At 53.2% G+C, this 17,622-nt stretch overlaps 1 protein-coding gene across 2 annotated transcripts in view; it reads left to right on the top strand.

The window, feature by feature from the left end:
- NBAS (neuroblastoma amplified sequence) overlaps positions 1–17,622 on the top strand; it is a 267,157-nt gene that overhangs the window by 98,315 nt on the left and 151,220 nt on the right. For both annotated transcript variants that reach the window (XM_027855628.1, XM_027855629.1), the window contains 2 exons: positions 6,260–6,372; positions 12,063–12,176. In XM_027855628.1, the coding sequence (XP_027711429.1) occupies positions 6,260–6,372; positions 12,063–12,176 (227 nt within the window). The remainder of the gene's footprint in view (positions 1–6,259; positions 6,373–12,062; positions 12,177–17,622) is intronic.

Below are 17,622 nucleotides of genomic sequence, written 5' to 3'. Positions count from 1 at the left end.
TCCAAAGAGGCTGCAGGGCCTCACCTCCACAGTGCCCGGGCCATGGAGGACCTTTGGGTCAGGAAGTCAGGACCTTGGCTCTCTGGCACCAGTCACTCAATCAGTCAAGCATTTATTAAGCACTGGACCTGGTTTTCTTGATCTTGTGAGCGTGGGGGCCGCTTGGCTGATGCTGACCCTGCTGTGGTCTCGGGAGGAGCTGCTTCCTGCAGGCCCGCCCGCCCTCATGGAGCCCTGGGCTTGGACATGTGGAAGCTCCAGGGCTTGGCGAAGGCCCCGCTGGGAGTCAGCAGCCAGAGCGCACCCGTGTGACTCACCATGCAGGGCTCCGTCCAGGCCTGGCCATTGGCTTCTCTGACTCTTTTGTCTCAAAGGGGTGCGGTCGCAGGTCTCGCCAGGGGAAGTTTCCACCATGGCTTACTTGATACAGTCACGGTCCAGTGTTGGCCTGCCTTTCTCCAGAAGATTTTCTCTATGCTCTAGGGTTAAAATGAAAATGTGGAAACTGCTTGGAGTTTAAATCAGTAACCTGCGATCACCCTAAGGCCTCTCCTCGAAGTTGTAGCTGATTGCCGGGTCCCTCAAGGTCTCTGGACAAAGCCAGCGAAAAGGCCTCCGGGGCCATTTCAGGCAGTCAGCCAGCACTGCTCCGTGCCGGCCGCGGTGGAAGGACGTCCTTCCACGTCCTCGTGGCTCCCCCAGAGCTCCAGCCCCAGGCATGTGCCTGGCTCAGTGGAAGGGCTTCACCCGTGCTTGGTGATTGGTCAGCTGGAGGGAGAGGCTGATTCTTGTTTCCTTCAGTAGTATGAAGGGCCCAGGATGGCGGCACCCGGCTGAGTTTGGGTCCCTCCCTTCCTGGATGGTGGCTCCCCTCAGCAACCCGGCAGATCTGGGCTTCACTTGCATCTCACCCACCAGCCAGCCAGCTGTGTCACTGTCTGTCTCTGGCCCTCAGATTTCCTGTCTGTAGAGTGGGAATGATAGTAATTAAACAGACCTTTTCTTAAGTGTGAAGCACAGCAACATGGAAAGATGTGGAAAGACAAGGTGACAGTTAACTGGGTCCCTTTAAAGCTCCTTTGTAGGTTTCTAGGCCATTCGTTTATCTGAAGACTTTCAAAGTCGTATGACTTTGCAGAGCCATAAGAAGGGTATCATCTAGAAAACGAAGAGGTTGGGGATGGGGGGGCCAGTCTCTTGAGGGCCTCCCTCCCCCAGTTGGAGAGCCTCGCCCTTTCCAGATAAACATGTCACACGTTCTAGTTTATTATTATTTACCCATAAGTAGGGATTACCTGTGTTGTGTGCTGGAGATTGGCTCATAACGGCTCATTTGCCTGTCTTTATTGGAAAGCTTTATTAATTTCTGTGGGCCAAGCAGCTCCTCATCAGCCAGAGTCAGCAGGAAACGACGCCCTTTGCTTTTTCCCAGCAAGGTTTTAAAGAAACTTTATTTTCTTGGATTGATCCCTTCTCTGGGAGATAATCATCTTTTCTCCAACTGTGTTATTAAACTTGACAAAATTGTTTAAAGTACTTAATGTATTTTCCTAGCTCCCTTAAGGGATCCTGTTTTTTCCTTCATATGAAGAAAACACCCGGTGCAATCACCTTTGAGACCCAGGTTTCGGTTTGCTCTCATTATTTTGGCAGGAGGCACTCGGGGGTTCTGGTCGAGCCTCCCCCTGCCCCCTCCCTCCTTCCACCCCTGTCCGTGCTGCTCCCCAGCCCCGGGCCTGCACCGGAGGCAGAGCATCCTTTTAGAAGGAAAGGTTCTGAGGGCTCAGCAGCAGTTTCATGCTCTTCACTGTCTCCCAGTGAAAGCCCCCGGCCCCTTAGGGCAGGGTGGGGGGGACTTTGGTGAATGCCAGCCCACCTCCAGAACCCTCCCCCCATCCTGGAAGATCACAGCTCCGCATTGGGGTTTCCTCCTTGTGTTACCATTCCCGACCCTGCTGGCATCTGCTTGATTTGCCTTCCTGAACTTTTCTTCCTTGACTTCGGCACTCTCCATCTGGTTTTCCTTTGTGCTGCCCCACTGGTTATCTGTCCTTTTCCTCTGTTTCCGGGGAGCCTTTGTAGGCACCTGGAAGTTTGTCAGAAGAGCCCAGGATCCCATAGAATGTGGGAGCTCAGAGGGGCTTGAGAAGCTGCAGGAGAAGGAATAGTCAGTTTGGGGTCCCAGGCTCGGGTCCAGCCGTGGGCCCTGCCGTTTGCTGCTTGGATCACCGTGGGTGGGTCAGTTCACTTGCTTGGGCCTCAGTCTTCTCACCTGTAAAATGAGTGGGTTGGGTGAGGTGGCTGCAGTCAGTGGGAACAGCCTCTTTATTTTACAGATGGGGAAACAGAGGCTCCAAGGGGCAGCATCCTGGGCCTGAGCCCCATGGCCTGTCAGTGGCCTCAGCCATAAACTCGCTGCCCTTCCTTGTTTGGCAGGGTTAGCCATATTCTGTCCCCGCCGAGGCCGGGGCCTCCACGCACAGGAGAGGAATGGGTAGGTGACATTTTTGGAATGAGGGGCAGGGTGAGGAGACTGAGAGTGAGACAGAAGTGTCCAAATCTCAAATCCTAGACCAGCTGCCTTGAAAGGCTTTGGCTTTCTCACACCAGGAGGTCTTCAGGTCTCTGAGGGTGGTCCAGCCAGCCCCACGATTGTCTCTGCTGCAACAGGCAGGCCTTTCGTGTTGAGGGCCCTCTGTGTGCCCAGCTCTAGGAGGACGGCACAAAGAAGGAGAAAGCCTGTGCTCTCAAGGAGCTGGCAGTGCAGCAGACTCATTCTCAGTCAGTCCATCAGTCAGTCACCCCACGCATACTAAATGGATGCAAAATAAAGGCAAGGTCAGAGTGAGAATGGTGGACTAAAGGCAGTAACCCAGCTGAATTCTGAACATTCCCCTCCAAACAACCTTAAAATAACACCTCAAATCAAACTCTGGAGCGGCAGAGCCAGTGAAAAGTCCGGGTGAAACATTTTCTGGCCTAAGAGAACTTAGCAGGTCTGTAAGAGAGGCCTGAGACTGAGGCGGAGGCCCGTCTGGAGCACACACCTGCTGTGGCAGCAACAGCAACGTGAGTGGCTGCAGCAGCAGCAGCAGCAGCAGCTTTGGGAGCTCTCAGTCTGGAGAGGGAAGGGGGTCAGACAGCTGGTCAGGATGAGATGACAGGGGACTTTTTGCTAGCGCTGGGGACAGCCGGTGTGGATTGGCAACTCTATTGCCCACATGCAGTTCTGGGCCACAGTTCCAGGGTGTAGAAGAGTACCTGTCATCAGTCACAAGGAAGCAGGAACTGGTTGCAGTTCCAAGGCAGAGAGGGGCCCTAGCTCTTGTGCCTGCAGGAGAGCCGGGGCCCTTCCTGGGTAAAGACCATGTCACAGACCGAGAGAGCGGGGATGACACCTCCCCCAGGATCACGACACTTGGAAGCACCAAAAACTAGCTCTGAATCAGCAGCACAAAAAAGCCTGATGCTTGGGAGAGTGCCTTCCCACCCCCAGGTGAGCAGAGCCCAACGTTAACATAGAGTTCAAAACTAAGAAATAGGCTGGAAAAAGGAACAAACAACAGCAGCACAGAACCTGACCATGAAAAACCACTGTGGTGGCGGGGAAGACCCGAGACACAAATTCAGAAGAAGATAACAGTGTGGCAATAGCTACAGGCAAAGCTTCAAAAAGAAATGCTGACTGAACCCAAGCCCAACAAGAATTCCAGGGAGAGTTAACAACAGAGATCAGAATGGTAAGGGAAAAGTTGGGGAACAAAATGAGTGATGCAAGAAAATTACAAAAAGAAAATTAATAGCTCGGTAAAAGAGGCACAAAAAATATTGAAGGAAATAACACCTTAAAAAAACAGAACTGGCCTAATGGTAAAAGAGGCACAGAAATTCACTGAAGAAGAGAATTCTGTAGAAAGTAAAATTGGCCAAATGGAAAAAGATGTACAAAGGCTCATTGAAGAAAATGGTTCCTTAAATATTAGAATTGGCAAGTGGAAGCTAATGATTCCACGAGACATTAAGAAATAACAAAACAAAGTCAAAAGAATGAAAAAAAAAAATAGAAGAAAATGTGACATAGCTGATTGGAAAAAAAAAGTGACCTGGAAAATAGATTGAGGATAGGTAATTTAAGAATTGTTTGTCTAGCTGAAAGCCATGATCAAAAATGAGCCTAGATATCATGTTTCAAGAAATTATAAGGAAAAACTGCCCTGATAGATTAGATCCAGAGGATAAAATAGAAATTGAAAAAAATCTACCAATCACCTCCTGAAAGAGATTTCAAAATGAAAACTCCCAGGAATATGATAACCACATTCCAGAACTCCCAGATCAAAGAGAAAACACTTCAAGTGTCCAGAAAGAAATAATTCAAATATGGAACCACAGTCAGGATCCCACAAGATTTAGCATCTTCCACATTAAAGGACAAGTGGGCTTGGAATATGATATTCTGGAAGGCAAAGAAGCTAAGATTAGACCTAAATTCTCAAATATATAGAGAACAGAGTAAAATTTATAAAAATAAGTACCACTTCCCGATTGATAAATAGTCAAAGTTCAGGCAATTTTCATGTCTTTCCAGGTTTTTCTGAAATCTGCCTGCTTGTCATTTCTTATAGCTCCGTAATATTTCATTACAATCACGTACCACATGCTGCTTAGCTATTCCCCAATTGATGAGCGTCGATTCAATTTCCAATTGTTAGCTGACACAAAAAGAGCTGAATAGCAGCTCTTTTTATGGTGTCAAAGAATGGGAAATCAAGGGGATAGGGATACTTATCAATTGAGGAATGACTGAACAAGTTGTTGCGTGTGATTGTGAGGGTGTACTATCGTGCTATAAAAAATGGCAAGGGAGGTGGTTTCAGAAAAGAAAAGGGAAGTGAGCATAACTGGGAGATCAGTGTGCACAGTAACAGCAGTGTTGTAATGATGTTGGCTGTGCAAACCTTGGCTGCTCTGACCAAGGCAGTGATCCAGGACAGTTCCAAAGGACCCGTGAGGAAAAATGCCCTGCAGGCCGGAGAGAGAACCGCTGACCTCCGAGTGCGGACTGAAGCAGCCTTTTCTCACCTCTTCGTTTTGTTGCCTTTTTGGGTAGCACGTCAATGTTTTGTGTGATTTCACGTCTACAGTTGACTTCATGTTTCTTGCCTTCTCCGTTGGTGGTGGAGGGGTGAGAGCGAGGGAGGGAGAGAATTTGGAATTCAAAATCGAAAAAGAAAAGAATGCTAAAATAAATAAGTGACACATTTAAGAGAAGACAGGGTCATCAAAGACAGCACAGTCACGCAGGACGGGGGTCGGGGCAGGCTTCTGGCACACAGTCACCTTCGGAAGCTGGGGACGGGCGATGCCCTGCTGCCCTTGTGACATTGTTGTCTCCTCCTTCTGCGGGCTCCCTCCCACTCACCCAGGGGCAGCAAGGGGAGGCATTTGCCCTTCCTCCCGCCCGACCTGACCCTGTGCGTTGGCCAGGATGTTCCAAATGGGTTTCCCCTCATCAGATGGCTCACTTATTCACTGAACACAGATCCTGAAAAGCCTGCCCCGGGTATCTGTTCAGCCAGCACTTGGCACAGGACTGGACACGTGCCAAGTGCTCAGTCAAGGCCCTTGTGTCTACTGGGCTGCTCTGAGTCCTTCTGTGAAGCCTCATACCGGTGCAGGGGGGAGCTTGGGTTCGCAAGCTGCTGAAGGGAGGGCCTGGGAAGCCAGCAGAATCTCCAGACCAGTCCAGCGAGAGGCTTGGCTTTATGCCCCTTGTCTAAGGACTAACCTAACTAATTTTGGAGATGCTGATCACGGTTGGTTTTTGGCTATGACAACTCACAGAAATCATCTTTGAAGAGGTGAAATCTGTCTGTGGAAGGACAGTCCCACACCACAGTGCCTCAGAAGTCTGAATTAGGGAGGGGTCTGTGAAGCCTGTTTGAGATGCATCCTTGGCAAGGGGCCAGGAGAGCTAAGCTGTGGTCCTGGCCTCTGCTTCAGTCTAGCCAGGGTCAGTAATATCTGCCACCCATGCTGCCCTCTGAGTGGTGCAAGCAATATTAGTAACTTTGATGTAGCTAACCCCAGTACACAGGAGGATGGAATGAGCCTGAGAAAGCTGGTTAACAAGCATTCATGAAGCACCTGCTGTGGGCCAGGAAGCTCACAATGCTTCTGTGCCGTGGTCTCGCCCCATATGACTATGAGGTTCTGTGTCCCCTTCCCCTTTCTTCCTGATGAGGTCTTTGTTTCATAGGTCTTGCTTGCAGCTGATCACGGATTGTCCCCGGGCTGTTCAGGAGGAGCTTGATCTCATTCGCGCCCTTGGGTACCTTGAGGAGTTTGGGGTGAAGAGCCTTCCTTTGCAAGGTGAGATTTCCTCTTCTTTGTCCTCTCAGGAGAAATATTCTGATGGCCCCGGTTAATTTACTTCTGGTCCATTAGCACTGTTGTTTCAGATTTAAGTCATGCCCAACTCTCTGTGACCCATTTGGAGTTCTCTTGGCAGAGATACTGGAGAGGTTTGCCGTTTCCTTCTTCAGCTCATTTTTCAGATGAGGAAACTGAGGCAGACAGGGGTAAGTGACTTGCCCAGGGTCACCCAGCTAGTAAGTGTCTGAGGTCAGATTTGAACTCAGGTCTTTCTGACTTCAGGCCTGGTGCTTTATCCGCTGTGCCACCTAGCTGCTCTCCATTAGCATTGAGGTCCATTAAAAGAAAGAAATGAAATATTCAGGCAGTTGTATCTCTGGGGCTTCTCTTTTGTGACTGAACCCCATGCCATTTGTAATGGTTTAAAAGCTGATTAAAAAAATATTTGTACTGTCAGAGGCAGCAGGGTGTTGTGGATAGAGCTGGCCTTAAAGCTGGGAAGACGTGGGTTCAAGTCCTGCCGCTACCACCTGCTGGCTGTGTGGCCCAGGGTGTCCCAGATTGTTTGCTGGGGGTGTCACCACAGGGCAGGTGCTGAGCCGCTTCAGCGGAGGGAGCGTCCTCACTTGGGAATTCCCTGCACCATTGAAAGCACCGGCCCAGGCCCCATCCCAGGTCTGGCCTCGCATGTACTGTTGGCCTCGTTTGTCAGACGTGTTGGGATGAAGCATGGTGCTGGGCAGTCAGGCTTTTAAAAAATCAAATGCTCGTTTCCTCCACGGAAGGTCATCCAGCCTCCTTGTGGCCGGTGGGAGTCTGGGCCTTGTGACTCCATCCCATCCTGTGACAGACCCCCGATGTGGGCCGGCACCCTGACCTTGTCGCTGGCTCCCTGGGGGGCCGTCCGGCCTGTGAAACAAGAGGCTCCTCCTGCTGGACTCCAGGCAGCATGTTAGCACTAAGCCTAGAATCGTGTCATTGCATCAGATCCCAAGCATCTGTGCATCCGTGAGGGAGGCCCCTGCCTGGGGACAGAGCCCAGTGAAGACCCACCTGAAAGGGAAGGGGCGGGAAGGCAGGTGCTCCGTGGAGATGAAGGTGAAAACTCGCCCCGAGGCGACTGCCCTGAGCGCAGCGAGCCAGAACGTCGGCATGTGTGCTCAGTTCTGGATTCTCCTGGCTGCCTGTTTTCTGTCTCGGGATGAGAAGGGAAGAAGGAGGATGATTCCCACGTGATTTCGCTGTGAGGTGGCCTCTTTGACCAGACGTGGTCCACCAGAATGACCCTTCTCCGAGCCGCCTGACTGGGCAACTCTAGGGAGGGAGTGCCCACCATCCCTGGCAGCAGCCTGCTCCACTCTGGGACGGCGCCCACTGGGTCGATGTCATTGCTGACTTCAGCCTCAGTAGTCCAATGTGAGTTGCACGCGTTGCCCGTCGTTCTGCCTGGTGGGACCCAACAGAACAGTCCCCTTCGTGTCAGCAGCCCTTGTGCCCTCCCAAGGGCTTCTCTTGTCCGGGCCAACCCCTCAATTCCTTCTCCTGACCCTCACATGACAGGGACCCACTCCTTTGGGAAATCTCCAGCTCACCAGCGTTCTTTCCAAGATGGACTTCTCAGAACTGAACGTGGCGCTCTGGAACACGGGTAGCGAGGGCAGAATACAGTAAGACAGTTGTGCTGCTTTTCCCTGAAAGCCCTGCCCCTTTGGTGGCTGCCGCCTCGTGCTGCGGATTCCAATGGAGCCCCCAGGTCTCCTACAGACTGACCACTCTTTAACCATTTGGTCGCTGAGCGCCATCAGTGCCAGACAGCAGATGGCACAGTGCTCCTCAGGGCAAAAGGGGGCCAGTGCGTAAATGCGAAGGGGCTGATGTGGCCAGAGCAGGGCTCCAGGACAGTCATTGTGGCTGCTGTGAGGGGCCACCCATGAGTGGGGAGAGACTGGAAGCCAGGAGGCCATTTGGAAGGCTTGTGCTGGGAAAGGCAGCGAGCCTGGGGAGTTTCACCAATATGGCGGCATTTGGGCCGGCCTTTGATGGATGGGAGGGATTCACAGCCTCCGAGAATTCGAGGTAGAGACCTTTGTGGTTGGCTGAGCAGGTGGGGTGGGGTGGAATGATTGTGAGGATTCATGAGTCATCCACTGGGGTTGAGTATCAGAAACACCAAGGAAAGCTTTGTGAGAGAGAGAGAGAGAGCTTCATTGTCGGGGTGTCCCATTGGAACAGTTGGGACCCCAGGCCACGGAGCTTGGACGCCATTTGAAGGATTTTTGTCAGTGCAGTGACGTGGCCAGAGCTCTGACTTAGTCTGTCCTCAGTGCCCAGCAGTGCTATGCCCTGTACAAGTCCAAGCCAAACCCAAGACAGCCCCTGCCCCCTGGCAGCTTACACTCTGATGGGGGAGAGAGCACAGAACAGGGAAGGGGAGGGAGCAGTTACCCTCACGGGATTTTCCTGGAGAAGTCAAGAGCCAAGCCATGGGAGGCTGGCTTGGAGGTGCTGGGAGGAGCTCACCCATTGGGGTAGGGGGTCAGGGGCAGAGGCAGCTTCTGGTGTGAGAAGGCTGCTTGAGTACGGAGAAGGCAAGACTCAGGAAAGGAGGGAAGGAGTGTTGGAAGTTACTTGGCACACGTGGGAGGCATGCAGTGGGTGTCCCACCCTGAACCAGCCTGGCTGTGGGACCTTAGGGAGGGTCCCCCCTGTTGTAACTGAGGGGTCAAGGAGTGGAAAGAGTCCAAGACAGTGCTTCCATCAGGCAGACCTAAGCCTCAAAATGGGGCCCTTGAGGTACTAGAGCAATCCAAGCTCATTTAAACAAGAAAGAGATCTCAGAAAGCCGAGCTTCAGTTATCTGGAAAATTCCCCTTTGGGGAATTGTTTTCTGTGTGTAACAGGAGAGGGTTGGCCTTGATTGCATGTGCTGTGGCCCAAGCTTCCTCCTCAGCTTAGGATTCTGTCATTCTAGCAAGTCGGGGCACTGCATTTTGATGTCTGATAGCGACTGCCCCGGGGACCCCTGTGGGCATGTCTGCCTGGCCCCTGGGTGCTCTGACACCGTCAGCTAAAAGCTGGGGATCCCCTCTCTCCATGGGGTGGCCTCTGTGCGCATGCCCCTGCCCATGTCCTGGGAAGGCCTGCGTGCTGCTCACCCTCGCTGGGGGGTTCCTCGGCCCCTTCCCCCTTCTGCCCGGCTCTGCTCATTAGCATGCTCTTTTTTGGAACAGAAACCTGCCTCGGTTGGGCTTTTGCTGGCTGGTCTTAGCATGTGGGCTGGGGTCTAACCCTTCATCCCCTGGACAACCTGTTACCCAGCTGGAGATGGACCCCAGCCCTCTGGCCTTGCCTGTGGTCGTCCCCAGCCGCATTCTTTAAGAGTATGTGGGTAGCGTGTGTCACCGTCATCATGCTGCTGTCTGTGTTACAAGTATTCCCTATCTGATTCCCACAGTAACCCTGGGAGGTCAGTGCTGTTATTCCTATTTCATAGATGAGGATACTGAGGCAGACAGAGGGGAAGTGACTTGCCCAGGGTCATCCAGCCAGGAAGTGTCTGAGGCTGGATTTGAACTCTGGTCTTCCTCTGTGCACTGTGGTGCCCACCAGCTGCCTCTGACCTCTGGGCTCTGTCTTGTGGTTCTGTCTGGAACGGGAAAGACACTGGCCTGAGCTCAAGGAGATTTTGGCAGCTCGGGCTGAGTGCTGGGTCTGGAGTCAGAATGGCTGAGTTCAGAGCACGCTGCAGATGTTACCAGCTCTGTGACCCCGGGCCAGACCCTTCAGCCCCCTGAACCTCAGTTCATTCCCCTGAATAATGGGCATAGTAACAGAACCTCCTACTGTTATCTCTTCTGATCTTTACAAAAGCCCCAAGGGTTATAAAATGCTAAACCTGGTATACGGTAAGCACTTAATAAATGCATGTTTCTAAGAGAAAAAGAAAAAGAAAAAGAAATGCATGTTTCTCTTGTTTGAATCCCAGGTCAGCCCCATTTCTCACAGACTCTGGGCAGGTTAGGATTCACCTCTGAGCCTCAGGGCCCTCCCCTGCAGAGTAGAGACTGCACTTGGAGGCAAAGCTCAGTGTTCAGAGAAGGAGGCTTTTCTGGGCAGCTTGGGCCGTCAGAGGCTTGTGGAGTGCTGGTCAGGGCCACCTCTTGTCACACGGCTTTCGCATCCCCACAGAGGAGGCTCCTGCTTGGAGGCTGAGTTCCCGAGCCTCCAACACCAGACTGTCACGTCCCCTTTGCCCGATGACACCAGAAGGGCCCTGGGGCGGCTGCTTCCTCCCAAAGCTCGGCCTTGGGTTTGAGCATCCCAGGACGTTCTCCACATGGGAGCGGCTTAGTAAAGAAGCCTCACAGCTGTGCTGGTTTTGCCCAAACCCACACACTCTTTTACTCTGGTTCTTTCCTTTTTAATTTTTTTAAAAAAGAGCCAGATTTAACTCAGACAGATTGCTCTGCTAACCCAAACGCGGCGCAGCCCCCGAATGCTAATGACTTTTGCAATTTTCAGTGAAGCCCTGATCTTTTTGGGTGGTCGATCAGTAGCGCTTTGAGTGGCGATGAGTGTTTGCACAGCAGCTGCAGAGTGTGATTGTCTGGGAGTTACACCAACTGTTCCGTTGTGACTCCGAGAACTTCTCCCGGGAGCTGGCGGCGGCAGCAGTCGTGAGGACGCGCTGGCGCTGTGATGCTTCGCTCATCCAGAGACTCCCATCACAATACCCGCCGTCGCCGTCGGAGACGCCTCTGCTGCGGGGCTCCTCACGCTGTTCACGCCTTCCCAGGGCTTGCGGCTGCACTGAGAACGGCAGGCCTTGGCGTGGCATGTTTGTCATTTGGCAGACCGTGGTTTTCTTTCTTTCTTTCTTTCTTTTTTTTTTTTTTTTGGTGAGGCAGTTGGGGTGAAGTGACTTGTCCAGGGTCACACAGCTAGTAAGTATCAAGTGACTGGTCTGAGGCCAGATTTGAACTCAGGTCCTCCTGACTCCAGGACTGGTGCTCCATCCACTGTACCACCTAGCTGCCCCCAGTTTTCTTCTGTTTGCGGGGAAGGGAGTCTTTTTCCTTGATGATGTAAATGCTCCCTCATCAGTGGAAGGGAGACAAAATCATCTGAGCTAACCCTGACTAATCTAGGGATGAGAAGGGTCTGGTTGTTCAGAAAGTGTGGACGAAGCTCTGCAGAAGGGGCCGTGCAGGGACAGGTGGCAGTTCCCCAGGCGGAGGCGAGGCGGGGCCGGGGGATGCGAGGACTCACTCCACTCTGGGCATTAGTGTTTGCTCTGATTCTTCTGGAGTTGGCCGGTGGCTGATTACCTCTTTGGTTGCCTTATCTTGGGCAGTGGTAAGCCCACAGCCTGCGTCCTCGGGGCACACACCGGATGTGACCTCGGAGCCTAGCTCGTGAGGTCGTGGCTCCAGAGTGGGCCGCTGAGGCCCAGAGAGGTGACGCAGGTGGTGACGGTCGGGCGTGGTCCTGTTCTTCTGCATCCTTGGTTCTGCCCCTGCTGCCCCGTCAGAGGAGCGGCAGTAACGGCACTTGCCCCCGGAGGTGCCAGTCTCGGGGTGTTTTCAGGCACAGACCGTGCTGGGCTCTCGGCTGTGGCAGGGCACCCCGTCCTGCACCCTGTCCCCCGTTACAGCTGCTGCAGCCTCTCCCTCTGCCTTCTCTCGCAGTGCGTCTGTGCCCGGATCGTCTCAGCATCATCGAGGAGTGCATCGCCCAGGCCCCGACCTGCTACAAGCAGTCCGCCAAACTACTGGGACTGGCCAGCCTGCTGCAGGTAGCAGGTAAGCCGCCAGATGTTACGCTGTGATGCAGGGCTCTGTCTGGGGGGCGGGGGCAGAGGGCATCCTGACAGACCCCTCCTGGGACAGAGGCCCCCCTGCACCAGGCCTGGTACCCTCAGCTGATGCGGATTCCTGCAAAGAACATGCGGTGGCCGTTGTTACGCTTTGTCCAGTGAGGATTCTGGGATCCGAATGCTGTCAGTGTTCTAGTGGACTCTGAAGGTTGGGGGCAGTGCAGGTACTGGGCAGGCCACTGGGCCAGGAGGCAGCAGTCCTGGGTGCCAGTCTTACCTCTCCTGCCCTTCAAGGGTAATCCTGTCATGCCCTTTCTCTGGTCCCCAGGTCGCTCCCCAGAAAATGATGGGGGGAGGTTCTTTGTGGCCCCTTCCAGCTCTGACCTCTGCTGACTTCCCCGCCACATGCATATACACATATGCACGCACATGCACACACATGCATGAATGAATGCACATACACAATAAGACAGACACAGACACTCATTCATAGTACTGGACTCACATGCACAGTACACATGTGGTCACACAGACACACGTGAACGTACACATGTGTACACAGATGCAGACACATAGTCTTCACACACTGACTTTAGGGTCCTGCTTGATTACAGCCCCTGCAAGGTGGCGGTGTGATCTCATCCTTCATTGCCATGTGTAAGAGGGCCTTCCCACAGGGAGATTACCACCCCAGAGAGGGGCAAGTGCGCGTACTTCAGGGCAGGCCCGATGCCGCAGCCGTGGCTTGGTCGAAAGAGCCCCACGGGGCTTCGGAGGAAGCCTGCTCTTTCCTCCCTTCCTCCCTTGCCCTATGTGACCTTAGGCAGGTCCCTGAACTTCCCTGGGCCTCAGTTTTTTCAAATGTCCACGAGGGAGTTGGGCTGGATGGCCTTCTAGGTGAGCCAGCCCTTGAGCCTCTGGCCGGACGCCTTTGGTGACTGGCAGCTGCTGCCGGTCGTTTGGTCAGTAAACATCGCTGAAGCACCTCCTTTATGCCAAGTGCTGACCTGGACAGTCCCTGCCCTCAGGGAGGTCACCATCTAATGGGAGAAGACCATACAGAAAACGGCTGGGAAGTGAGAGAAGGAGGGAGGAAGGTCCCTGGGCCCAGGGCAGGGTGGCGTCCGGCTCCCAGGGAGCAGTGGGTGGCCAGTGAAGAGGCAACTGGCCTGGGGGCCTCCTTGTGGGGAAGCTGTGGGAGGAGCGGCCCTCTCTGAGCCCCAGCCTCTAGTCAAGACTCGTGGGCAAAATGGCGGCAGGTGGGGAGCGTCTCTGTGGCGACTTGCTGCTGTGAGGGCCGGCTGTGACTAGAGCCAGGGACAGGAAGGCTGGCTCTGGTTCTTCCCTCGTGGCCCAAGCCTAGCACCTGCCATGCGTCCAGCAGGGACCTCCTGGGGAAAGGGCCGGGGAGGTGGGTGGTGGTCGAGCGGCGCTTCGGGCAGTGTGAGAAGAGCCGGACCCTCGGTGCCGGGAAAGCCGATGAAAGTTATGCTGGCCCTCTCCATCCTTCCCAGGCGACCCAGCTCGGCCCCTAGACTCCTCTTCCTTTCTCAGATTTTGCTGTTTTGGGGCTCATTGGCTGAACTTGCTTGACATTTTTGTCTCTGTGTAGTGGGGCACGAGCGCTCCAAGTTCTGCTCCTGGCTGGGCCCCCTCTCTGCTCCCACGATCCCGAGATGCTTGTGGTCCCAGGGCACTGGCGAGACAGAGACCCAGAAATGACCAGCTGGGAGGATTCTGTCCCATCTGGCCCAGCAGAGACCTCCCGTGGGCCATAGTCCTCCCCTCCCATGGGCCTTGGGCCTCCCCTACAGTCGGCCTCCCTTCCTGTGGGCCTCCCCTCCAGCCAGCCTCCCTTCCCGTGGGCCTTGGGCCTCCTGTCCAGCCGTCCTCCCTTCCTGTGAGCCTCCCCTCCCGTAGGCCTTGGGCCTCCCCTACAGTCAGCTTCCCTTCCTGTGGGCCTCCCCTCCAGCCGGCCTCCCTTCCCGTGGGCCTCCCCTCCCGTGGGCCTTGGGTCTTTCCTCCAGCTGGCCTACCTTCCCGTGGGCCTTCGCTCCCATGAGCCTCTGCTGTCTCCTTCGCCTGCCGGGGGTCAGAGAGTCTTTCCTAGCCCCACCTGCCCTCCCGTCATGGCACAGTCCTGCTGGGCCCTTGTCTTTCAGCCTTTCCCCCACCATCTCCCAACTCCTCCCACGCTCCTCCCTCCTCCCTCTCCCTCATCCCATCCATTCAGTCAGGTGCTAAGGGTGCTGCTTTCATTTTTGCACCGTCTCTCCCACATGCCCCCTTCTCTCTTCTGACCCTGCCCCTACCCTGGCCCAGGCCCCCACCGCCTCACGCCTGGACCAAGGCAGTAGCTGCTGGGGCTCTGCCTGCCTCAGTCTCTCCCCTCCAGTGCGTCCTCCATCTAGCCACCAGAGGGATTTTCCTGAAGCTCAGGCCTGACCATGTCACCCCATCTTTCCCATTCAGTAGACTCCAGGGTCTCCCTGTGGCCTCCAGGAAGAGACTCAGAATGCCCTGCTGGGCCTTCAGAGCCCTTCCTGCCCCAGCCCCCTCCTGCCTCTCCAGTGTTCTCACACCTCACTGCCCAACACAAACTCTCATATTCAGTGACCCAACCCCGGGGCTGCTCCACGAACAAGACCCTCCATCTCCTGGCTCTGGGCTCTCTCCGTCTGCCCTCTGTGCCTGGAGCGCTCTCCCTGCTCAGCTCTGCTGCTGCCCTCCCTGGCGTCCTCCAGGTCCCGGCTGAAGTCCCCCTTCTCCAGGGCCTTGCCTCCATTCATTATTTCCTCTGTGCTGTACCACAAGATGCTTTGCATCAGATCAGGGTCTCCTCTGATGGTCTCAGATCCCTCTTCTCCCAGGCCACAAAGCAGCCGTCCTGGCCCAACTGACCTGCATTGTTTCCCCTATCCGGTGACAACCAGCTTTGCTCTGCAAAGTCACGTGAATTAGACGTCCTGCATATTTTTTACTTTGAATTTTGATCGAGTGAAAAGTGAGATAGAAATAATTGGACCCAACTTCATGTTCTCAAAAAAAGTCCAGGGCTTTGGCACTGATGCCCTGTCCTCCTTGTTACCAGTGCTGACCAAGAAAGCCCAGACAGGCCCTTCTGAAGCCTTTCTCTGGTCTTGGCCCATTTGGACATCTGGTGTTCCTCACTCTGCCCTTACCCTCCTTCATCCTTTGTTCACATTGGGTTAGGGTTAGAAATGAATCACATTTAGGGTTAGGGTTAGGGTCCTGACTGTGCTGGATGACAGTTCTGTTTCCTGAGAGTAGGGAGTGTTCATGTGTGACCTCGGGATGAATGGAGGCTCGAAACTGTCCACGTGTGACCTTGGGGTGAATGGAGGCTCAAAGCTGTCTACGTATGACCTTGGGGTGAGTAGAGTCTCAAAGCTGTCCACGTGTGACCTGGGGGTTAGTGGAGGCTCAAAGCCTCCACGTGTGACCTCAGGGTGAGTCCACGTGTGACCTCGGGGTGAGTGGAGATTCCCCACCTGCCCTTGGATGCCTGGCCTTCACTGTCCCCCTGCTTGGGGATCTGGCAGGCAAACTAATAAATATCTCCTTATGTTTACTTGTTCACACACTTCTAGCATCTAAAAGAGCTGGGTCATCCTCATGTACAACCAGCGGGAAGAAATTAGAGGTTGTCAGGTATCTCTAATGAATTCTCTGGGCTATTCTCTTCATTTCCTTGTCCTGGTGAAAGTGAGCATTTTCCTTCATCAGGACTTTAAAAAAAAACAAAAGAAAACACTCTGAAAATTACTATTTCCCCCTGTGTTTTCCACAGTGTTGCTCATGCAATAATCTCTGTAAAATCTTGCCATCTCGGGAAAGTCATGTGAATTTGACTTTTACATATTTTTTATTTTGAAATCAAGTGAAAATGAAACAGAAACAATTGTGCCCACGATTGATCTTCTTAAAAGAATCCAGGGCCTTGGCAGTGAAGGCCTATCCTCTCATGTGGACTGTGAAGGCCTGGCAAGACCTTTCCAAAGCAATTACATTAGAAGTAGGTTTTCTCCCCAGGGTGGTATTATGCGCAGTTAGAATTGAGAAAGGCTGACTCCATTTGCTCCATAAGACTTGTTACGACCAAAAAAAACGAGCGTAAATTCATCTCGTAATAAAAATAAGTGTAGGACTGGACAATTTGGTGTTGCTTTTTGGGGAGGTTTTTGAGAGTAGGGTAGACAAATATCTGCCTGGGATGGTTTAACCCTGACCTCCTTGGAAGCTAAGGGCTGGTGTAGACGTCCTCTCAAGGCCCTTCAGTGTGGATGTCCTGGGGGTTATTCTCTGTTAACACCTACAAGGGTCATTTAACTTGGTGTGTGTGTGTGTGTGTGTGTGTGTGTGTGACCTTTAGGATGGCATCTGGGGGCGTACTGAGCAGGGATGTGACAGGGTCTGAGCTAAGCTTCAGGACAGTCATGTTGGAGGCTTGTGTGGAGAATGTGGTCATCCTGGAGGCAGAGTGGTTGAGGGCCATTGTGCCATCATCCAGGCTCACCAAAGTGGCTTGGGTCTGCAGGTGGGGCCTGATGCTGAATTATACGAGTTTCATGGGATTTTCAGGTTGATCAGAACCAACAGATGATTGAGCCCAATCCTCAATGGTCTCCCGGGAGGATTTGGGGGCCACGGTGGGTTAGATGATGTTCCCAGAGGGATACTGCAGGTTAATCTCTCAAGAATATTTGCAGTCCTTACCTTAGACACAGTAGGTATGTGATAAATGCTTACTGAAGTGACTTCTGGCCTAGGAAATAGCCAATGGCCGTAACCTCGGATGATGGGGCCAGTTAGGTTGGACACAGTATGTCCAATGTCAGTACCTCCTTCAGAAGCTGTGGGAGGCAGCAGGGGCGTTCCTGGTGTGAAGCCTCATTGCCCATCTGGCCGCACCGCCCCCTGAACCTCATTGTCCTCCAAGTTCTCTTCAGCCCTGGGCTTCCCATCTAGGGAGAGCTCCCTGCCTCTGGAGCCCCTCCCTCAGAACCTTTGCTTAAGGAGGGTACCCAGGCCTGCCTTCTCTCCACTCCCCAGCCAGCTGGGCCATTCCAGCTTCCTTTTGTGTTTGTATTTGTCCTGTTAGATTATGAGCTCATTGAGGGCAGGGTCTATCTGTCTGTCTTTCTGTCTTTTTCTTTCTTTCTTTCTTTCTTTCTTTCTTTCTTTCTTTCTTTCTTTCTTTCTTTCTTTCTTTCTTTCTTTCTTTCTTTCTTTCTTTCCTTCCTTCCTTCCTTCCTTCCTTCCTTCCTTCCTTCCTTCCTTTCTTTCTTTCTTTCTTTTCCTTCCTTCCTTCCTTCCTTTCTTTCTTTCCTTCTTCATTTCTTTTTCCTTCCTTCCTTCCTTCCCTTCTTTCTTGCTTAGTATAGTACCTGGTACTTAGTACTTAATAATGT

The sequence above is a fragment of the Vombatus ursinus genome, unplaced genomic scaffold (genome assembly GCF_900497805.2).
Source record: "Vombatus ursinus unplaced genomic scaffold, bare-nosed wombat genome assembly UNPS02010980.1, whole genome shotgun sequence".
NCBI lineage: Eukaryota > Metazoa > Chordata > Mammalia > Diprotodontia > Vombatidae > Vombatus > Vombatus ursinus.
Note: the sequence above shows the minus strand (reverse complement) of the source record. Positions and strands in the feature narration are given on the sequence as shown.